This window comes from Ctenocephalides felis, unplaced genomic scaffold (assembly GCF_003426905.1).
Source record: "Ctenocephalides felis isolate EL2017-DRISC unplaced genomic scaffold, ASM342690v1 CF-g0.4_SCAFFOLD_01133, whole genome shotgun sequence".
Taxonomy (NCBI): domain Eukaryota; kingdom Metazoa; phylum Arthropoda; class Insecta; order Siphonaptera; family Pulicidae; genus Ctenocephalides; species Ctenocephalides felis.
In genome coordinates, this window is record NW_020537287.1 from 1 (window position 1) to 24,725 (window position 24,725).

Genomic DNA, 24,725 nt, shown 5'->3' on the forward strand with positions numbered 1-24,725 from the left:
TTATTACACACTCAAATATACATTAATTATATAAAACACATGCAATTTCCACTATTATTAATCAAGTTTAGAGCATTTGGATTTTAAATTATTTATTAATAACACCACATATATATTTAAACAGAACAAATGAAATTTTCACTAATAATACTCAATTACGCAACAACTATAAAAGAATTCGACATATAGCGTCAGTAGCTTAATTGATGACGCCAAGCGACGCGACGGCGAAGAGAAAGGGACAAACATATACGTTTAGAGGTCTCAAGCCGTGCGCGTATGAGATCGACATGTCGTGAACCGTTCGTTATACCTGCTCGAGTCCTTTGGTTTTGAGACGTCCCGTTGCATATTCATAGGATATTCATAGGATATCGCGATATTGGGAGATTGTGAGGACAAGTGGGACATTCCCTGGCATGTCTTGTGCTGTCTGGGAAGGAGCTGAAAATTTAAAAGATCGAAGACTCGAAGAGCGTTGTTGAGTATGCGCTTACCAACACATTTTGCGATCCATTTTTATATATAATATTTTATAAAACCTAATTTCTAACCCTACTCATAATCCTAATAAAAACATAATTATAACTATAATATTTATTATAAATCTAATAAAAAATATATGTATTAGGAATATAAAAAATCAAATTAATTATAATCTTATCAAAGCATAAAGAAAAAATTATTAAAATAAATCTTATTTAATTATTTTATTAAATCATCATTTAAAAAATTTAAACTAAAATAATCAAAAGAATTAAAAAATAACATTCTTCTTAATCGAAAAGAATAGTATACAGTTAACCCAATTCTAAAATAAAATAAAAAAAAAATTAATAAATTAAAATTAATTGTATCAAATGAATAATCATTCCTGAACATATAAATAATAAAGCCTTAAATAAAGTATGTATTAAAAGATGAAAAAAAGCGAATTTACGTATATTAAAAGATAATCTTCTTATTATTGCTCGTTGCCTTGGCCGATGAGGCTTTCGTCGACTTACCCTAAATGGTCTTGTTCATAGATAAACACGTATATGGTCTTGTTCTTACCGACTGTCGTCTTAGGTTTCGCCGACGACTTTTTTAATGTGCCCGCTGCGGATGCAGACTTCTTTTTAAGGGACGAAGCAGGTTTGGCGGCGCCCTTCGACTTTGCTGTCTTCGATTTTATTTTTATCGCTGGCTTCTTAGCGGTCCTAGCTTTTCCAGCCGAAACACCGCTTTCGCCGCCCCTCTGTCTAGCGGCAAGTTTATACGAACCCGAAGCACCGTTGCCTCTCGTATGAATGAGTGTTCCCATTTCAACTGCCGACATTAAATACTTTCTGATGTATGTTGATTTTTTCTCGGCGTCGATTTTATAATTGGCCGACATATATTTCTTGATCGCCTGCAGCGACGATCCTCCGCGTTTTTTCAGGCTTGCTATGGCGTCGTTGACCATTACGTATATGGGAGGATAGGGCGCCCTCACTCGCTTTTCTTCGATGGGACGGCTTCACTCGACGATGCTGTAGCTGGCGCAGCGGTTCCCACCGGCGACGCGGATAAAGCGTTATCTGACATTATAGTAAAACTAGCTGTAAGTGGAATTCTGTCTTAAGGCAATTAGGGCATCGTGCCTTAAGGCAAATTGCTGGAACTTCCCGTACCAAAAATTATTATTTTTTAAAAACGATTGACATTTTTGAAAAAATTTTACTTCGAAGAAATAGATTTTGAGAAACTGAGAAACTGTAATTTGATAAAAAATTACTTTCTTTTGAAAAAAAAAATTTATTTGAAAAAAAAAAAAATTTTTTTTGAGAAAAAAAATTTTTTTTTGGAAACAAAAAAATTTTTTGAAAAAGTTTTCTTCATTTTGACATATTTTGGAAATTCTGTACTTTTATTCAAAGCAATCGCAGCACTGCTTGAACTGCATAGAGACAAAATGTCAAAGCTCGCAAGTGCCGCGCCGCCGTCTAACGCATAAGCATTGGTACGGAACCCATAGAAATGTAAAAAAAATATACTTATTGTTGAAATCTCTATAAAAAATATCTGATAATTTGAGGTGCATATGTCAAATGATCATTTTTAACCGCCGAATGGCATTTTTTTTTTTGCTTTTTTCATTAGATCTCCGAAACCGCTAGACCTGCCTTCATGAAAATTTGATCAATTCTACATCTTGTCAATACAAGTCAAATGTTTTTTGAATTATTAAATTCGGACGCTCCGTTCTCTTAAAAACTGAATTACCGTTTTCGGCACTTTTTGCCTTGTATCTTTGGAACGGCTGGAGCTGCCTTTGCCAAAACTAATCAGCACGTCTTCTTATCAATACGAATCGAATGCTTTTTGAATTATTCAAATCGGTTGATCCGTGTTCCCGAAATCGTCGACGAAAATTTGTATCCGCACATACATACACACACATACATCCATTTTTTCTAAGGTATGCCAAAATGTTCAGAAACCTCTGAAACGTAAAGATATATAAAAAATTTCATTTTCGATTTTTTTGCGATTACTATAACTTGCCCTACGGGAAGTTAAAAATGGTTACGTTTGGCTACTTTTGATGTATTAAAACTATATTTGAAAAGTGTAGGACCGAGGAGAAAACAATAATATTTGAAAATTTTACAAAAATGAAAATTATTTGTAAAAAATTAAATCCAGCGCTTTTATTTTAAATAATTCGCTGGATTCGCTTACAATGGATTCACATGATAGCTAAATTCATCCCCAACATATCATCAAAAGCATGATTTATTTCAATCGTTAGTTTTTCTAAAATATCGCTCATTATATTCAAGTAACATATCAACTCTCATACATACAAATCCAAAATCCAAATATGAAATTTCTTATTGACTCAGGCTCCACAAAATCTTTCATTTGTCCAGAAATCGCTAACAAATATTTCAAAAATTTTATTTACTCTGACCCTTGTACAATAAAAACTGCTTCAGCAACACACAAAGGAAATTTTGCATGTAATATTCCGAGTTTTAAAGAGTTCAAAGGTAATGAAAACCTGCCATTCCATCTTTTTAAATTTCATGAAACCTTCAATGGGTTATTAGGTATTGATAATCTTAAAAAATTGAAGGCAATAATAGATTTAAATAATGGGTTGATAGTGTTACCCAATACTAATTTAAACTTACATTATTTAAAAGTCCGGCAAAAATACTTTTTAGTCAACAGATACCAGAAAGATGCATTCAAAAATGTAAAGTCCCAGTTAACATTAAAGAAGGTGAAATTCTAATTACAAGGCAAAATTTTCCAAATTGTTTCATTCCAGATACCGTAACATTAGCAAAAAACAATGAAGCCATAGTTGAAATTCCTAACCTAACAGAAAACGAAATTAACTTAACATTAACCAAACCTTTACAAGTAGAACTCACAAATGAAATAGAATTTTATAATTTTTGTATCTGACTCAAATATAGATTTTTCCGATATTGAAAACCTAATACGGACTGACCACATGAATCTCGAAGAGAAAAATGCTATTTTAAGAATTTGCAAAAAATATAAAGACACTTTTCATAAACCAGATAGTTTAGAAGAAATTATTTATAGTTTAGTTATATTGATGACAATTATTTTAAGTGACATAAAAATATAAATAGATTTAGCTAAAATGAATTTAATTCATAATTCAATAATAAAATTAGATAATCTGAATTTTATGATTAATACTATAAAGCATTTATACAGTACAGATTCACTACCATTTTCCATAGGCGATAGTAATCTTCACAAACATTACAATTTATTAAAAATTCAATATTATTATACGGATGATAATAAAATCTACTCCAAACTTATAAACATTATAAATTGTTTCCAATTCCAAATACCGAAAATAGAGTCATTATTCCACCTAAACCTTTCCTTAAAATTGGCAATAATAACTATCAATTTGATGATGCAGATTGCAGAGCAGTTTCAAAAATATATTTCTGCAATATTAAACATATCCTATCAAATAATGACGAATGCATAATAAAATTATTACAAGTAGACAACACTCACATCGAAACATGTAATGAGGTTCAGGTTAACATTTCACACAATATCATAGAGCAAAAAATGATGCACACTATATTTTTAACTTCCCGAAGGAGAAGTTTATGTTTTCATCAAAAAATCCGATTCGCTAATTTTATGTTTTCTCGACGTTTCAAGCCATTCTGAATCGAATGAGACCAAATTTGGAAAAAGTATGTGTGTGTGTGTGTGTGTGTGGTGTGTGTGGTGTGTGTGTGCGTGTGCACCAACAGATTTTTTGCCGTAAATCGCCGTTTTCTCAAAAACGGCTGGACCGATTTCAAAAATTTAAAAGCCATTCGATGTATCTCGATGAGGACTATTGTTTGTCAGTTTTGTGCGACGATCGGCCAAACCGTTTCTTCGTAAATAGCAGAGAAGTGAAAACTCTTTCGTCCACGTTTTAGCCCGCAGTTATGAATCGATTTTGAAAATTCAAAAACCGTTCGAAAGATATTGGTTGGGAATCGTGCTGATTAGTTTTTGGTAGAGATCGGCCGGGCCGTTTTCTTGTAATAAAGTTTTAAAAAAAAATTTCGACGATTTTTATGATTATTTTTTTGACGATAGATACCATAGTCTTCTAGATCATACTAAAATATTACGGCCCTACGACAACTGGTTCAGCTTTAAAAATTCGTCAAAGTTTGCAAAAATCAGTATGGTCTTTTTGGCATTTGTCAAAATTAGACTTTTGATCGACGTTTTCTCAAAAACGCCTGAACCGATTTTAGAAATTTAAAAGCCATTTGATGTATTTCGGTGAGGACTATCGTTTGTCAGTTTTGTGCAACGATCTGCCAAGCCGTTTCTTTGTAATTTGAAAAAAAGTGTTGAACTTTTCGTCCACATTTAAGCTCATCCTACCGAACCGATTTTAAAAAATCAAAAACTGTTCGAAAGATATTAGTTGGGAATGATGCTGATTAATTTTAGGTGAAAATCTACCGAGCCGTTTTCTTGTAATTAACTGATTTTCATGGAATTTTTTTTGGCGATATACATCATGGTCTTATAGAACTTACTGTAATATTACGGCCTAACGACAAGTAGTTTAATTTTAAAAATTCGTCAAAGTTTGCTAAAATTATTATCGTTTTTTTTTAAAGTAGGATTGATGAAGTATATTATTTACACATTTTTTTTGATTAAGTCGATTATTTACACATATCGGGAAGTTCATGTATCAAGAATTGATATGTCTTGCAATCATCAAGAAGAAACAAAATTTATTAAAGGAAATTTTATTTTGAAACTAACCCATCAATGCGAATTCAGTATCGACAATAAAAATTACTATAATATGGAATCTTCAATAGAAGGAAAAGCTATAATTTTACCAAGATTTAATTTAAACTACAATATTTCAAAATCATCCGAACCAATTGCAATCAAGTCAATTCAAGTAAATGAGCTATCTAAAATTAAAGAAGATCAAGAACAAATTCATAAACTCTATGCAAGGAAGACTGGAATTAACAACAACAGCATCGTGTCAATCATCATGTATATAATATTTATAACTATTGTTATTATTTATATTCTGTGTAATAAATCCACTCGGAATACTTTTAATCACTCATAATTTAATTTAGTTTGTATTGATTAGGTCAATTAATTACACATATCGGGAAGTTCATGTAACTTGCCTTAAGGCTAAATACCAAACCAATTAGTTTAGAAAAAAAGTTTAAAAAAAACTTAAAATAAATTTCAAACTTTAAAATATTTGATATGATTACTAAATTTCTTTTATTATTTATATTTTAATAATTTCTATAATTTTAATAATTTCTGGAAAATATTCATCTCAATTATTTTAAAATTTTAATAAAATAAATTGTAATGATCTTATAATTTCATTAAAATTTCTAAATGAATAATTAGAAACAATAAAATTATAAAATAAATAAAATGTAAAATTACAAAAAATGAATAAAATTTAAAAAAATCATAGAAATCATTATAGTGAAAACGAAACGAATAAATAAAAATACAATCGAAATATATTTACGTTTGGTATGACTCTGTTGACGCTCCATATCTATATGCAACAACTATTGCCGATATCCAGTGGTTATCAAACTTTGGACTCCGGTTTTCAAAATTCCTAAATAAATCAAAAAAGTATTAATAATAATGCTACGATAACATATAATAATTATATCGTACATAAAATCAAATAATTCGAATGATAAACAAACGATCGTCTCCATTTTGAATTCGAACATAGTCGATCGTTACTGTACGGCGGCAGCCATCTTAAAAATTTATTAATTTGTTGAAAATTTCGAAAAAATACGAAAGAAAATGTAAAAAGAATGTGTATATTTAATGCAAATCATTAAGACTTTGTTTATTTGTTACTGTCGAAGCGTGATCGTTGTTATTATTCGGATATAGGATGGTTGGTGGTCGGCCGGCCATAATTTGCGCAAGCATTTTGCGCAAAACTCCGTAAAATAATACAGAATTGTATCATAAATGCAACAAAAGAGCTTTGTATATTGTTGTAAGTATATTTACCTTTTTATTGGTAATCACAAGCACTTATAACACTACACTACTGAGCGAACTATGCAAATTTTTTGACAATCTTTGTGCGAATGACAAGGGCGGAAGTCGTTCCCAATTGTCAGCGCACGAACGCATATACTCTATATATACAATGTGAAGTTGGCCATTGTCGCCAACATCACATACGAAAAAAATTAGGCTAAGTATTAAATTTCACCTAATCATATTTATATACGTATTTATTTTATATTTATATTTTTATATTTATTTATTTGATTTGTTTAGAATCTCCACTGCGATATTGATAAAAATAATCTCCGAGTGCAACAATGTATTAAATGTGAATTGTCAGCGGCCAATGCAACATGCACAAAAGACTCGACTTTGTATGGAACCTTTTACACTGTTTTTCGACAATGTATCAACTAAATAAGTATTCACACACTACAGAATATATACACAATGTATTTATAATATCAAATACTTTGCAATCGTGTTATAACCATGCACACTTTATTGTTCTAGATTGGAATTCACTTACACAAAACCATATGCACAAATATTGTTTATAACCCAGAAAAAAGGGTCACTCTACTATAAAAGTTCTACAAGGTAATAACAATATACAATTTCACATGTGGTGCTATTTACAATATTCCAAATCACTTTGTTTATGATTTGGATTCAAAACTTTGAAGCATAACCAAAATTCCTGTCAAGGTGTCAAGACTTATATGGAGTACTTGCTCAAGGAAGATCTACAGCAACTTTTGCATCAAATAAATGGATTATGAGAGCTCTATTTGTACAACAAGATTTTGCATGATGTCTACAAAACAAATTTGAATGCTATTCATACAAAACCCTTTGTGTAAAATGTGCAGTTTCAATACAGATGATAAAATGCATAAGGTACTTGTATTATATATAAACTGTTATACACTTATAAATTTAGTTGATTGGTTATAATTTATACAAGATTGTATAGTAATTTAAAACTAATAAAGCCCCAAAGGAACTGCAGAAAGATTTAGCACAATCTCTACAAATTATTCATCTACAAACTGAAGAACTTTGCAACATATTTTCAACCGTGTAAATATCACTTAAATGGATAATTGTTAATACTGGATAAAATTGTATTGTTATAGACAACATGCAAAGGTAGTTTTATAATTTTAAAACCATTTAATCACTCTATATACAAACAGAGTTATTGTTGTATAAAATATTAAAATAATATATTGTCTTTAGTGTATTTTTAGATCCACTACATTATTAGATATAGATTATTAAATACAAAAGTTTGAATTGTGCATTTAAATCAGAATAAGGTGATACAATTATCATTAATACTATTCATCATCTTATTTACTACATAAATGGACATTTGTAAACACTGGATTGTAACTTAGTTTTCTACAAAGCAAATACAAGGTATTGTTAATATTTTTACCCAATTTAAACACTCTACAAATGAACAGTGTTATTGTTTAGATAGATTGTAATTGTAAATAATGATGTTTTGCTTTAAATTAATTAATTAATAATATTTTATCTAATTTAGGTTTATTTGCATCACATTGCACTTACAAGATAAACTTCAACAAATGCTAAAAATTAACAAAAGTTTTACATTTGAATTGGAATAATGTCAGAAATTTTGCCTAACAATGTCTAAGTATAAATAAATATTCATCAAGATGATTTAGTGGATTTTCAAACAGATATCAACAAGTGCATAAATTTACTGTTGGAATTTATATTTAATTGAAAATCAAGGCTAAAATCTCTATGCAAATTATTAAAGTATGTTATTATACTGTCATCAACTTTTTAACAATATATCATGTAAGTATATATAAACACTAGATAAATATACATTTTTTAAACAACAAATTCAAAAGTGTTTTTACCATTTTGAGACAATTCTTAAAATAAACAAAATGTTTTGTTACAAATATTGTATTGCAATAGATGTACACCTAAGTCTGTTTTTACACGGTCTTTTTGTACACGGTTTTGATATAACACGGTCTGAAAATTGAATATTTTTAATTTTTTTAACTTCCCGAAGGAGAAGTTTATGTTTTCATCAAAAAACCCGATTCGCTAATTTTATGTTTTCTCGACGTTTCAAGCCATTCTGAATCGAATGAGACCAAATTTGGAAAAAGTATGTGTGTGTGTGTGTGTGTGTGTGTGTGTGTATGTGAACAGATTTTTTGCCGTAAATCGACGTTTTCTCGAAAACGGCTGGACCGATTTCAAAAATTTAAAAGCCATTCGATGTATCTCAACGAGAACTATTGTTTGTCAGTTTTGTGCGACGATCGGCCAAGCCGTTTCTTCATAAATGGCAGAAAAGTGAAAAATTTTTCGTCTACGTTTTAGCCCGCAATTCTGAATCGATTTTGAAAATTCAAAAACCGTTCGAAAGATATTGGTTGGGAATCGTGCTGATTAGTTTTTGGTAGAGATCGGCCGGGCCGTTTTCTTGTAATAAAGTTTTAAAAAAAAAATTTCGACGATTTTTATGATTATTTTTTTGGCGATAGATACCATAGTCTTCTAGATCATACTAAAATATTACGGCCCTACGACAACTGGTTCAGCTTTAAAAATTCGTCAAAGTTTGCAAAAATCAGTATGGTCTTTTTGGCATTTGTCAAAATTAGACTTTTGATCGACGTTTTCTCAAAAACGCCTGAACCGATTTTAGATATTTAAAAGCCATTTGATGTATTTCGGTGAGGACTATCGTTTGTCAGTTTTGTGCAACGATCTGCCAAGCCGTTTCTTTGTAATTTGAAAAAAACTTTTCATCCGCATTTAAGCTCATCCTACCGAACGATTTTAAAAAATCAAAAACTGTTCCAAAGATATTAGTTGGGAATGGTACTGATTAATTTTAGGTGAAAATCTACCGAGCCGTTTTCTTGTAATTAACTGTTGAAAAAAAGTGTTAAATTTTCGTCGACATTTAAGCTCATCCTACCGAACCGATTTTAAAATATCAAAAACTGTTCGAAAGATATTAGTTGGGAATGGTACTGATTAATTTTAGGTGAAAATCTACCGAGCCGTTTTCTTGTAATTAACTGTTGAAAAAAAAATTTAAGCCGATTTTCATGGAATTTTTTTTGGCGATATACATCATGGTCTTATAGAACTTACTGTAATATTACGGCCTAACGACATGTAGTTTAATTATAAAAATTCGTCAAAGTTTGCTAAAATTATTATCGTTTTTTTTAAAGTAGGATTAATGAAGTATATTATTTACACATTTTTTTTGATTAAGTCGATTATTTACACATTTCGGGAAGTTCATGTAACTTGCCTCAAGGCTAAATACCAAACCAACTAATTACACGATTTTATTCCATTTAGCACGATTTGAAATTTTATGTACTTAAATTTTTTTGTCAAATTTGATTTTTGCGATGTATGTTTATATCACAAAGAAGTATTTATGAAAGAAAAAAGCCTGAAATCATCGATAGTATCGATAGTTTGCGAACACTAGCTTAAAGATTCAAGTGAATTCCCCTTTAGCGCGTGCAAACAATTTTTACTGGTCAAAGCAAATGTGAATAGCACTAACTAAAATAAACATAAATTCTTGTTCTTAAAAATTCTTGTTTTTCACTAATTTTAATAGGTTTTAGAGAGTAGGACAAATCACCCATTTTTGTATAAGATCAATGTCTTTTTTTACACGTTTTTTTTTTTTACACGGCTTCTTCTGGAACCAATCTCCGTGTAAAAACAGACTTAGGTGTATATTAAAAAATATTTTGATATCTTTATTTATTAAATTTTGATGTACTGTTGCAAATATTATTTTTAATAGAAATATATTTACTATTTTATTCATTATAAAGACTTTTGTATAACATTCACAGTGTTTTCATCAACAAAGTTATATTGTTAGAGCAGAATTAATAATTTTATAATATTATATCTCAAATGTATAGAATTCACTTTTGGATTTATTGTTTTTGGTAATATCTAAATAAGTATATAACATATATGAATTTTATAAAGATATATTTTCTAGTTTGATTTTTAACACTTTCAGTCAATTTCCAAATGTCTCTATGAATTAACAGTGTCATTATATTATATACATTGATGTAATAAAAATCATTAGCAATTTATTACAATATATTTAATGTGTTAAATTTAATTTTAGATTCTTCATTCCACTAGAATAATTTTATCTTGTGCACCAACAAATTTCTAGCAAACTTTATTCTTAAATAAAGATAATGTGAAAGCATTTTGGGCAATTTCATAAAGTTTTAGCATTTTATTCATAATATAAAAGGTAAATATGTAAACATTTGTGCTCACTGGTTAAATTTATATTTTGAACAATCCAATGCAAGTTTTTAAACAAATTTAACACTCTATAAACCAACAGTTAGATAAATTGTTGCAATAAATATGAATATACTTTAATTATAGATTACACTAAAATTATCCTTAGATAAATTTCATCATGTTCTAGAATTTATTGCAAATTGTTTAAACTTTACACTTTAATATAAAAGATTTAGCAAAAACTCTACAAATAATTTTAGAAAATTAATTAGAATACTATAGGCACCTCATTTTGTTATAAAAATGCTAAATAATTAAACTTAAGTTAATTACAAAATTTTGTAGTAACTTGATGAATATATAATTTATACAAGTACTTTTTATCTATTTTGAAATTATTTTATAATTTTAGCAATAAAATTTATTAATATTTTATTATATATTAATGTCTCTATGTGTATCTGATTTATTTTTAGATTCACATAATAAATGATCTAATAGAGATTATGACATAAATTTCCAGAAAATTTGTTGTAATTTATATTTAATTGAAGATAAAGGCAAAATCTCTACAAATTATTATAAAAGTATATTATGAGAGTTTCAATATTATTTTGGCAATATAAATTGCAAGTAAGTATATCAACATTTTTGTTAAAATAAATGTATAGACAACAAATTTACAACTTTTTTAACATTTTGAGACCATTCCAAAAATTAAAAGTTTGTATACAAGTATATTAACAAAAATAATTTTAAATTGATACTTTTATTACTAAATATTTGTACATGTTTTAAAAATTATAACTGTTATAAATATTAGTATACTAATATTTATACCAGTTATAATTTATATATATTAAGTGGTAAATCTCAAGAAAATCATATGGAGACATTTATATTATTAATACTTGAACAAATTTATATTTTTCATATAAGCATTTAATTATAATGATAAAGCAAACGAAATTATTAATAATTGTGCAATAATTGTTAAAATATATTGTATCTAAGTTATTTTTATATTGATTTTTTAACAGAGAACTTCAAGTACAAAAATTTGCAGCAAATTTCTTAAATTCATAAATTTATATTTGAATTCAAATATAATAAGATAAATTTATTTCAATATCTATAAATTATCATCAGTATTTTGTATACAATTTAATTGCAATTTGTATATATTGATATAATATATATAGAGATCAAATGCAAAATATTATCATCACATATGGATATTATTTAATTTTTTGGTTTTGCTAAAAATATATCAAATTTCTTATTACAAATTTTAATTTTAACTCTTTATCTAAATTCTATTTATATTATTATTATTTTGTATCATTTTACTGTTTTTTTTTTAAATTCATTGCATATTTTTAGAACTCTTTTTTTAATTTTTTATTTTATACCATAAGAATGTTTCTAATATTTTTTATTTGTTTTTAGATTCATTAAATTAATCATTTGTCTGATGGAACTTATTATTGTAATAAACAACATCTTTATATATAATAATAATTTACTGCAAAGTTAAAGGAAATAGAAAACCAAATGATACAAATTTACCAGGATTTTATAAATATAGAAAAATGTTTAAATTGAATTCAGGAGAAAATAAATAAATATATATATATATATATATATATATATATATATATATATTAGGGTGGTCCTTAAAATGGTCATTTTCGAATTTCCTTGCTCCCAGGGGCTCAAATGGTTCCAAATAGATAAAAAACAATTCTCTGAAAGTTTTAGCTCTTAATATTAACGTTTAGATAGAGCGCAATTCAATCAAACTTAGTATGGCAAGAACATGGAAAAATTTTCAAAAATTTTAAAAATGTTTTTTAAATGTAATTTAGCGAACAAATGAATGAATAAAACTCATTCATTTGTCGCTAAGTTATACCTAAAACATTTTTTTTAAATTTTCAAAAATTGTTTCATGCTCTTTCCATACAAACTTTGATTGAATTGCGCATCGTCTAAAAGTTAATATTAAGAGCTAAAACTTTCAGAGATTTTTTTCGTCTAATTTCTTTTTTATTAAAATCATTTTTTTAAATACATTTAAATATACATCTGTTTAATTTTTTTCTAATATATGATTAATTTCATTTTATATTTGCAAGTATTTATGCAAGTATTATATGTAATTAATATCTACATATATCAACATTAAATGAAAATGTTACAGGAATTACGAGAAATATTAGACACAATATTCGAAAGTTAAAATTCATCTATATATGCATTTGTTAACTAATAAGATGTTTATATGACATTCTATAAAGCCTGAAATATATGGATTTAACTCTGCTGATATTTTACGGTATTTTACGGCATAAGAATATTTTTTATGACTACTCGTAATTTATTTTCAGGATAAATATGCAGAATTTACAACAAAATGGTGTTCAATATATATTTTATAGTAAAATACTTCATGTATTAGATTTATATGGTTCATCATCTTTTTTTTTTTTTAATTGTTATTTGCGGATTAAGCTTTCTGTCGCCCTCTGCCTTATGTGACCAGGCGCCCTTTTTAATAGAGAGACTTAGATGTAATTTCTAATATTGCCAATTGCAAAAGAATTGAAAATGAAATTTTTTACATATATTCACGTTTCAGAAACTTCTAAACATTTTGAAATACCTTAAAATAAATTCATGTGTGTGTTTTTATATATTTTTTTTAAATTACTTAGATAGAATTTCTAACATTGTGTAAGGAAAATTATAGTAATTGCAAAAGAATCGAAAATGAATTTTTTTGCATATATTCACGTTTTAAAAACTTCTGAACATTTTGGAATACTTTAAAATAAATTCATGTATGTGTATGTATTTATGTTCGATTCCCAATGATAAGACGTTGTGATTAGTTTTAGGCAAAGGCATGTCCAGCCTTTAAAACAAGTGCAAAAATTGCTATTCAGTTTTTGAAATAATTGCAGAGACCGATTTCCGAATAATTCAAAAAACATTTTACTTGTATGAGATGATGAGGAATGATGAATTAACTTTAGTTAATTTAGAAATGCAGGTCCAGCAATTCGCGGAGATCTAGAAAAAAAAAACTTAACTAGTGTATGCATGGGGTAAAGTGCTTCAAGCCAAGTAACTTTCCAAAAGAGAACCAAATGAAATGAGTAACTTTCAACCTTGTGCAAAAATTTTGAGCTTAACTGGTGGTCAAATAGACTAATATGATGACTTGATGATGAACATTGTATTTAATGTTCGAATGCTTTTTTTCAGAGGCGAAATTCGTGCAGCTATTATGATTATTATAAAATTACTATCCGTTTAATACTAATTATGAATAAGCTTCACAAGAGCCTGAAATAATATCTCTTATTGATTACGGCTTGCTTATGAATGAATGAATAAATAAATAAATAAATAAACCAAATTTGCGTGAGTACGTGTGAGCCGAAAAACAGTTCGAAATATATTATTCCCAACCAATATCTTTCATTCTTTCTCATTAGTTTCTGGTAAAGACCGGCCGGACCGTTTCTAAATTTCTTTTTTAAATAAAATTTGCTAAGGAGAGGCCGCGATTAGATTTGCGATGACCATCGGCCAAGACGATTCTTTAAAATTTGTATTATGATTGTCTCCGCATTTTAGGCAAGCAAATGGTCTATTGCAGTATTTTTTGGTGTGATTAAAGAGTTGACAGCGAGAGCATTGTATAATGTTGTTGGACTTTCTCGGTGGTTCGACGCGTATTATGCAGTTGAATAATTTATAAATGTTATAAATGTTTTTGTTATTTCTATTTGGTTCCAGATCAACAAAAAACATATTAAGAGGTTCTTTTGTTATTCTATGTCTAATATTTAGGATATTACGTACGACATGACCCTGTTTTAATAGTTCTAATTTAATTGCATCTGTGCTTGTTGAAAAGTGTACATTTCTAAGAACAACCCTATAAGCCTTCTCTTCTTTCAATTGATATGTATGATATACGGCATTAGTTTCTTTTAGATGTCTGGATAAAGTTCGAAAATGGTCGACAGAATTACATAGAATTTTAAATGTATTGTTAGCTAAACTTCTCAGGAAATATTGATCGTGCGGAATTATTTCATTTAATTGATTAGACATAACATTAATATCGTCAACTCCGTAAATAAATATTGGAGGGGGCTTACTGACTGGAGCCGGTTTAACTGAGATGTCATCATTAGCTGTTTCTATTGTTGAAAGGGCCGAAAATCTGTTTTGAATTTTGACATCTATTCCTAATGGTTCAAATGAAGTTTTTCTTTTTTTGAAATTCACTACTTGCCATGAATTAGGAGGTTTCTTGACATCAGAATGTGGTTGAGTGAGGCTTGTAGATGCACTATTACTAGATGATATTACTTCCTGTCTTGAGTCAGAAACTGATGAAGTTGAACGCAGCGAGACCTTTTCCGATGTAAACATATTGGTCCGACCTTCTTCGCGAGGTATCTTGCTGTATTTGCTGGATCCAATAACGGTCTTTCGTAGTTTTGGGATTTCTGATGGTTTACTGTCCGATTCCATATTCGCTTCTATATCTTGATTGAAATGTAAGACATTTTTTTGATTCCACAAACGCACATTAGAGTCTCGATTATGTATGGTTTTTTGTAAGCAATTATTTAATTATCTGTACACTTTTGTAAGCTTTTCATGCAATATTAATAAACCGTAAAATTCAATCTGACATGCACTTGTTTTTTTTTCATTACACCAACAATGTAAAATAATACATCAAAGTAATATGACAATATAATCTGTTACTTACATCCAACAATTCCTGTCTAACCCACTCTCTGTAATCATTATTTCCAAAACATTTCTTCGAGTACAACCCACATAGATATTCAGCAATTCCTTTATTGAGCCAGGTGTCAGACCAGCTCTGCATAGTAATGAAGCAGCCAAAGAATTGTTCAGCTATTGCTTGAGACATTGCTTTCCTGGTTATATAAGTTTGATCAATTATAGCTATGGAATGAAGCAAATGAGTACTCAGAATGCTCATGGTAGTGTAGGCAGCTACATCTTGAACAGTCTAAAAAGAATAAAAGGGGATTTATTTTACAATCTATGAATTAAATTAAATTCTAAAGAAACTTTATTCACCTCATCAACAAAAACTTGCTTATAACAAGGATATGGATATCTTGTAGCTAAAGTTTCCTCATAAAACTCAAAAGCTTCATGCATATATCGAACAGAGTTCTTCAATAATGGCATTAGTTGTGGTAGACAAAAGTGGGTCACTTCGTGCATATGGGGGTCCACATAAGTTTCAAAAGGTCTAGTATGAAAAAAAAAAGCACAAAGTTATTGATAAATAATACAATATTGATATATCTAGTCCATACCCAACAGCTAAAGCAATATTAGGAGCACAAGCAGGAGTATTTAAAACATAATGGTAAGTCTTCCTCCTCATATCAGGCGTCATAGTAATTTCTACAAGATCACCACAAGAGACAGCTGTCATTGCTGCGTCAACAGTAAACTCAAGACTCCAAGTACAAGGCTCTGCATAAGAATACACGCAAGGAAACCAGAGTCTTGATGAGTTTTCATGTGCATAGGTGTACATATGAGCTGCCCTCCAAAAAAAACAATCATAAAAATACTGCCAGTTATATTGTGATTTTCTTTCACAAACCTCTTCCATGGTGCCTTCAGTTTCAGGCACAACAAAATGCAAGCCACCTTGAGGTTGCTCTAAAGAAAATTCTATTCCAACTCTTAAACCTCTACCTTCACCAATGAGATGGCTTGCTTCATGGGACACATTGATAAATAATTCTCCTGCATTACAATCAGGATCTATATTTTGAGCAGCCGCTAAGTGACACTTGGAAAATACCTCCAAAGACCTCCTGGTAATAGAAAGGATATTTATCAACAATCCTACTAGTAGAAATTGATAATTATGGGTAAAAACATAGAACAACTTACGTCTTTGAATCATTTTTGCAGATATCCAAAAAGGGATCAAAATATTGAAAAGTAGCCTCACAATCGCCTAATGTGACTCTATAAATTCTACATTGCTTAGCATTTAGTTTAATGCTTCTCAAATTGTCTTTCAAAGGTACTATTGTCAATTCCACGAAGCCCTATTATAAAAATGAGTACACAAATTTTTGTAGTTTGATAAAATAAAGTGAAAATTATTTGTATTTAATATTTACAATTATGCTCTTCCTCTCGAAGCTAATACCAGTCAAACTTAATATTTGATGAGCTGTAAAATAAATATTTTTAATGAATTTATATATCTAAACACCTGCAAATGAAAACTTGATAGACTACTTATAATTTAAACGGTCTGGAATTATCCACTGAACGTTCATTCTTCATTTTTGACTAAATTAAAACTTAAATATACAAATTTAATATTAAAAAATAAATTTATTAAACATTATTATTGCAAAGTTTGCTTCTAGGTTACAAACGTCTTGTTGAATGTTGATATCAAAAGCCTTCCAGTGATGCCAATTCTGTCATGTCATGAGTTCGTTCCATCCGAGCCAATCTGACAGTCCGGAACTGTCCGCGCATGCGCAGAACACTTTTTTCTGTTCCATCCAAAATTTCGGATTCCAAACTGTTTCGGATTGTCAGTAATGCGTTCCATCAAGCAGTCCGATGAGTTTGAAACTATCATCCTAGACAATGTACCCGGCACAAACAGAAACTCCGTAATTTAATACGATTAAAATATAATGTTATTTAATCTCAAATAGAACAATAAAAATTTAATGAATTTACAGGAGTGCAAATATTGTAGAATATTATTTTAAAGCGACATAACGATATATAACTAGGAAATATTAAAAAGCAAATTAATTGATATAATTAAGTTATATTTTATTTGAATGTGTTTTATATATATATATATATATATATATATATATTAAACTTATATTTATGTATGAAAATAATAATTATTATTATATATAATAATAATTATTATTATTATTAGAATATGATCTGTAAAATGTTACAAGTTAATGCTGAAAATTATTCAAATTAAAGAAAATAGTTGTTGGAATTTAATGCAATAAAAAACGGTAAAAGGGAAAATTATGTGAAAGTGGAAATGATTAATCTTTAGGTAAAGAAAAACATTTTTTTGTACAAAACGAGTTTTTTATTATTTAAGGTGGTATTTCTCATTATTATAGTGTACAAGATAGTTGATGAAAACGTTCATAAATTTATTTTTATTCTATATATTTTTAATATAGATTTAGTTGACTATAAAAATGGAGAGAGGTATTTATAAATTAAATTAAAAATTATAAACATTTTTAATATCTAAGTTTGAATAAATTTGCTATTATTTTGAAGAATTGGAAGAATTTTTGATAATGCCAGATGTACAGGTACGTGATCCGCAGGATACGGTCTGGACCATAGAACGGACCAAATCCTTGATAAATTATTATAAATTATACGTACCTCAATTGCTTTCGCTGAATGTACGAAACAAGAAAGAGATGTGGAAGAAAATCAGCGAAAATATTAATGAGGAATTTGGCACAAGCTTTAAAGAAAATAACGTGGAAAATAGATGGAGGGTTCTACTAAGAAGTTATAAATTAGTCATTGATAGAAATGAATCCGGTAATAAGCATGTTTGGCAGTGAACATCTTAGTGTTTTTTCCACATATTAATAATTATTTTAACAGATCCACGGCGGTCAACCTTTGAATATTTAGAAGATTTCAATGAAATTTTCAATAGGGCGCAAAGCACAAACCCTATCTGCCTATTGAATTCAGAAAATGAAAATAACGTTTCGGATGTGATGCTACAAACTGGGCCTTCACGATCTGCTATTGCAACAGCAGCAGATGATGACTCGTCAGAATCAGATTTTGATATTGAGCCATCAACTGTTGCTAGAGCAAGGCGGATCAGAAGAAGAAGGACTACGTTACAAGAAATCAGAGACGATAAAAGAAAATTTTATAGAGAAATATTAGAGATAGAAAGAGAGAAATTAGCAATTTTAAGAAATAAATATGGAGATGTATAAATTAATTATTTTTATATTAATTATTACACCATGATATGATTTTTTGAATATATTATTAATTATTAAGTACAAATTATTTCATTATATAACACATTAAACTAGTGAAATACCAGATGTCTAATATGAAAGAACATTTTGAATATTTTTAAAATGTTATTTTCAATTTCTTCTGTATTCATTACGACTATTTATGAAATGATGAATCCTCTTGATATTTTATAATTATTTATAGTAAAGCAGCTGCTATCTGATCGCGAAGCAATCGGGCATTTATTTCTTCGGCATTAACTTCATCTTCAACCGAAGACTCAATGTTCAAGCGAGAAAGATTTTGGCTTCTCTGCAAACATTCAAAACTTTCTTTTATGCTCCAATTGTGTAAAACACAGCATGCTCTTATAAAATGGCAAATAAAATGTATGTTTTTTATTTTTAAATGATAGAGTTGCCTAAAATTTTGTTTTAATAACCCAAATGTATGTTCAATAGTACTTCGAGCACTGTTAAGTTTTTTATTAAAATTTTTCTGGGTTTGCGTTAGAGAATTAATATTTCGAAATGGTGTCATTAAATTTGTTTTCAGCGGGTAGGCTGCGTCTCCTAATAAAAAATATCGACCACATTTTCGATTTAAATTTAAACCCAAATTCGATCTTCTGAATACTCTGGCATCATGTACTGAACCAGGACATCCAATAAAAACATCAATAATTTTGTTCTGATCATCACAAACAGCTTGCATCTGAAAAAAATAAATTAGAACATGTTTCGAAATTTTAGTATATAAACAAAGTTACCGCACATTTATGGAACAGTATCCTTTTCGGTTTAAAAAAGATCTTGAATCCTTTGCAGGTGTGTTTATTCGTATGTGGCACCCATCGATTACTCCAATTACATTAGGAAATCCTTTTTGTAAAAATCCTTCAGCAATCAATAACTTTTCTTCATGATTTGGCCACTTTATAAATTCAGAACTGATACAACTTAGAAAAGAAGTAACTCTTCGAATTATTCTATGCAAAGAACTTAAAGTGATATCAAAACGATCACTGACATCCCTGTAGCTGGCACTTTCATGTCCCGCAAACCACAAAAAAATCTGCACCTAAAATTTTATTTAATTATAATTTTTTTTAGAACAACCACAAATTTATGCCGCACCTGATGTAAAGCACTTATTTTTCCATATATTCTATATGTATTTAAATTGTAGATTGCACTTGCTTTATATCGGTCAGATATTTGTTTACAAACATTTCTGCTAACTCTAAAGTGTTCCATAAACTGTGCCTCGTCATACAATGGAACCACTTTGTCTGCCAAAATAAGATTATTGTCTATAGCCACATTGAACAAATTATTGAGTAATCACTTAACATATTTATGATAGTGATTGATTTATTAATAGTTAAAAATAATATTACAAAATAATATTATAAAATAAAAATAATATTATAAAATAAAAATAATATTACAATAATATATTATTGTAATATTATTTTTATTTTATAATATTATTTTGTAATATTATAATTAATTTTGTAATGTTATAATAAATATAATAAAATATTTTAGTAACAGATTGCATTTTACTTACCAAGATAACCCTTATTTCTTTCAACATCCACAAACTTTAATAAATCTAAATCATCGTCGTCCTCGTACTTTTTAAAATCGTAAAAAAATTCATCATCACTCATTTTAAATAAAAATTGCACTATACTAACTAAATTAAAAAACTGAAAACTGTTCTAAAGTTCTGAATTCGACTAAACACTATTTTAATATTATAAAAAAACTTATAATATTTTAATATTATAAAAACTTTTTAAAAACTTATTCCTTATCTGTGATCAAACATCGAACGATGAACGGCCGTAAATAACCCGCAAACGAATTCCGATTTGTACCGAAAACCACCGAATACAATCGAGTGAACTCCGAGTTCGAACGCGTTGGATGTATTCAAACCAAACCATTGCCAACTGCCATGAAAAATCAGAAAGAGTTTGATCTAGTTTGAAACAGTTTCGGACTGTCAGATTTGCTCGGATGGAACGAACCCCATAACAATGAAAATCGTAATGTATACATGCTGCCAACACAAGAACAATATAACGAAAATTTGTAAATGAGGCAAATTTAAAATTAACAATCACAGTAAGAGACATTAAATAACATATTATTGCTAATAAAATCGATATATAATTTAACTAAAACTACTAGATGTAAGTAGCATTTTGCCTTGAGGCAAGTTGCATGAACTGATATCACTAAAAAATCTGCAATTAAATTAATTATAATGCACAACCAAGTGCTTGTATGTCCTAAAAGCTTATGATCAATATATAAATGTGTACATCAATTTAAACAATACTAGAATAATCACAATAATTAGAGCAGGTTTACAGAAATAACCGTTTATAAATATTTCACTGGCTTTCACATGAGCACCCAAGTGTCTCTTCTCATATAGGTACTTTATATTTTTGAGCTTTATGGTTATTTAAAGTTTTTGATGCATGAAGAGATTTGCTACATGTTTCACATTGATAAGGAAATTCTCTAGAATTGATAAACTTGTGTGCATTTAAAGCATCAGATTGTGCTAATGATTTATTGCATATTCCACATTTCTGAAGAAAATTTCCAGAATGATTAGTCATATGTTTTTTTAAACCAAGGGCGAGCAACCTTTTTAACCCGCGGGCCAATTTGGTTTTAAAATTTTATGGCGGGCCGCACGTAATTTATATATATATATACTAGCTGACCCGGCAAACGTTTAGCCACAGGAAATATTTTAGAAAATCATTAGTATTAGAAATGACTAACAAATTTTGAATGTATAAATATGTGATATATAAATAAAAGGGACAGCTAACACAAATTACATTGATAATTTACCCGCTACAACGCTAAAATACTACAATACATAATTAGGTTATGCTATGCATAGCAAAACGAGTAAAATTTCAATAACTCTGAAAAAAAATCAGTTTTCTCTCAAAAACAGTTTTATCTTCAGATTATAATGTTAAATTTCTAATTTTTTTTGCTAGAATTGCTCTTTCTGCAAAACATTCAAAAACTATGTACTTCTAATGCACATCGGAAAATATACGTACGGTAGGATAAGCCTGCAAATCAGTTGGTTTTATCGGAGGTAACCATTTCGTTGCCAATATCTAAGAATTGTTTTTAAAATTTTGCAGCGAATAGAACGGATAAATTCAACCTTTTTTATTAACTCAGAAAATTCTTGATCAAATTTTTATTAAAAACGTTCACAAAAAAGGCGATATTAGTTAATTGATTGATTAACGAGCTAAATAAAAAATGATTGAACTACTAAAATGAATATTATAAAATAAAGAAAATTTGGAGTTGTATGTAGTTTTCCATTCCGCATTAATAAAATTAAAATAAAGAACAAAATTTAAAAAAAGTGTTACGTTCTTACAACCCATGATAAAAATAAATTGCTTTTTCTTTTAAAATAAAATTGAAGCTTTTTCATAAACTCAAAAGTCTGAACTAAAATTAAGTCAAAAGATTTGTTGACTGAGCGCGGAAATAATGTAATTGCAGCAAAATTAAAAATTGCCACAAGAATCACATCTAAAAACTGGCATTTTTTAGCATTTTTTCTGAATGAATGAATTATTATCCAGCGACTTTTCTTTTGTGGATCTGTGTAATTGTTTGCACACATACGTACTTTCAAAAATATAATTTGATTTGGATTTTTTTTCAAAAGCGAAAATTTCTTAGGGCTGACATGAGATTTATAAAAAATTGCGATGTTTACTGAAAAAATACATTTTCTAAATCTGTACTAATTTGCATGGTAAATGGCGAAGAAAACATATACATGAGAACAGCTGTTTTGTTAGCTTTGAATATTTGGAATTACAATTAAAATTTGTTCACATTTTCGTTTCCTGAAAATGAAATGTAAAACACAAGATACTGCAAAAGATATTAGTCTTTATTACCTAAATGACGAAATTACTACAATTGTTTTTTCATATCCAAAAATAATGATTTAAATCTCGCGACAAGTTCTCAATTTTTCTTGCAATATTGTTAACTAATGCTTAAATTAATATTTATTTTATTAGGAAATGCTATTTTAACAGTTTTTACCAGTATTTGACTGATATCAAAATTAGCCTTTACAGCTGTATTTGATAAAATATCTAGAAAAATAATCTGTAGTTGAAAAATGCTTGGCGGGCCGCAGAAAAACCTCCGGCGGGCCGCATGCGGCCCGCGGGCCGCGGGTTGCTCATCCTTGTTTTAAACTATATACGGAACAAAATAGTTGTTACATATTCCACAGTTATAAGGAAGATCTTCAGAATGAATAAGCATGTGTTTCTCTAATCGAATCAATCGTGTGAATGTTTTATCACATATTTTGCAGATATGTTGCTGTTTTCCAATATGAGTGAACATATGTCGTTTCAAACCTTTTGGTGAGCGAAAGTTTCTGTTACATATATTGCATTTGCAAGCAAGTTCTCCAGAATGAATTGGCTGTTCTCTGTTATGAGCAATATGTTGTATGAGTGTACATATGTCGTTTCAAACCTTTTGATGAATGGAAGTCTCTGTTGCATATTTGCACTTCAAAAGAAGTTCTCCGGCATGAATTGGCAGTTCTCTGTTATGAGCAATAATATGTCGATCTAAATGGTGTCTTAAGCAAATGCATTATCACATATTGTGCATACGAAAGGGTTTATAGGAGCCTGCATTAATTCCTGTTTGATTTCTTCCTCTACAGTTATTTTAGAATTCATAAATCTTTCCAGACATGTTTCTCCATTCTCTGAACAAGATTCAGACTTAATATCCTCTTCATTTTGAGGATCTTCTGCTGAATATTCTAGTGGTTCAATTTTAATCGAGGTAGTTTTTTCTTCTGACATTATTAGATATATTAGATACCTGATTATAACAGAGAAAACAGTTGTGTACTAATTAATCATGTATTTTAATCAATGATATTAAATTTAACTAATTTAAGGTGATACTTGCAGCATAAGGTTAGGAATTTTTCCCGTCGTAACATTTTAGAAAGAAATGTTTTGATAATCATCTTCAATCTTATCATCTCAACAGGAATATTTTTATAAATACTTTTATTTTTATAAATTACTCCATTTATGTATAATGTCTATTTTAATGTAATGTAAATAATAGAAAGTTATTTTGTACGTCAAAAAAATCGTCAATGTTGGCCACATTGCCGCCATGTTAGATTGTTCACACGCAAAGAATCCTCAAACTGTGATGGCCAAATTGGTATCTTTAAACAAACTTATACCTGCAATTATTTAAATTATTAAATATTGTGTACGTCTCAAGAACGCCTAATACTTTATTCCAACCTTAGTGAATTTCTAAAAATCATAGAACTTCTTGTCCTTTTCAGGAACGCCCTTTTTGTAAGACTTTTGTCTTGTTCTAGTTTGCTCGTCAGTACAGTCCTTTTCTTTTTTATGTTGTTATAATTGTTATCGATTGTATTAATATTCTATATTTATACATATGAAATAACATATAAAACGTTTATAACAATAAAACTAATGGAATACACGTGTAATGGAATAATGCATTAGGTTTGGGCAACATGGCAAGCGAATTTAAATTAATTGTTCAACACAACTGATATATGTTCATCGAAAAAAATTCGATATATTATTATTATTTTATGACTATTGTATTGATTGTACTTCAAAG

At 28.7% G+C, this 24,725-nt stretch overlaps 3 protein-coding genes across 3 annotated transcripts; all 3 read right to left on the reverse strand.

Annotated features, from left to right (window-relative positions):
- Window positions 1-1,007: 1,007 nt before the first annotated feature.
- Window positions 1,008-1,450, reverse strand: LOC113365588 (histone H1B-like; the record flags this gene model as incomplete). Its single annotated transcript, XM_026607104.1, has 1 exon — window positions 1,008-1,450. A coding segment is annotated over exon 1 (443 nt), but the record flags the coding sequence as incomplete, so codon positions are not given.
- A 4,000-nt stretch (window positions 1,451-5,450) lies between these two features.
- LOC113365586 (transcription initiation factor TFIID subunit 2-like) lies at window positions 5,451-16,418 on the reverse strand. The gene is made up of 4 exons (XM_026607102.1): window positions 16,290-16,418; window positions 16,045-16,222; window positions 15,704-15,973; window positions 5,451-5,477 (listed from the first exon to the last, which is right to left on the reverse strand). The coding sequence occupies exons 1-4, from the start codon at window positions 16,409-16,411 to the stop codon at window positions 5,451-5,453; spliced, it is 597 nt and encodes a 198-aa protein (XP_026462887.1). The 5' UTR covers window positions 16,412-16,418.
- Window positions 16,419-19,197: 2,779 nt separating this feature from the next.
- LOC113365587 (putative nuclease HARBI1) lies at window positions 19,198-23,911 on the reverse strand. The gene is made up of 6 exons (XM_026607103.1): window positions 23,714-23,911; window positions 20,572-20,638; window positions 20,136-20,290; window positions 19,774-20,079; window positions 19,442-19,713; window positions 19,198-19,366 (listed from the first exon to the last, which is right to left on the reverse strand). The coding sequence occupies exons 1-6, from the start codon at window positions 23,909-23,911 to the stop codon at window positions 19,198-19,200; spliced, it is 1,167 nt and encodes a 388-aa protein (XP_026462888.1).
- Between the last annotated feature and the right edge of the window lie 814 nt (window positions 23,912-24,725).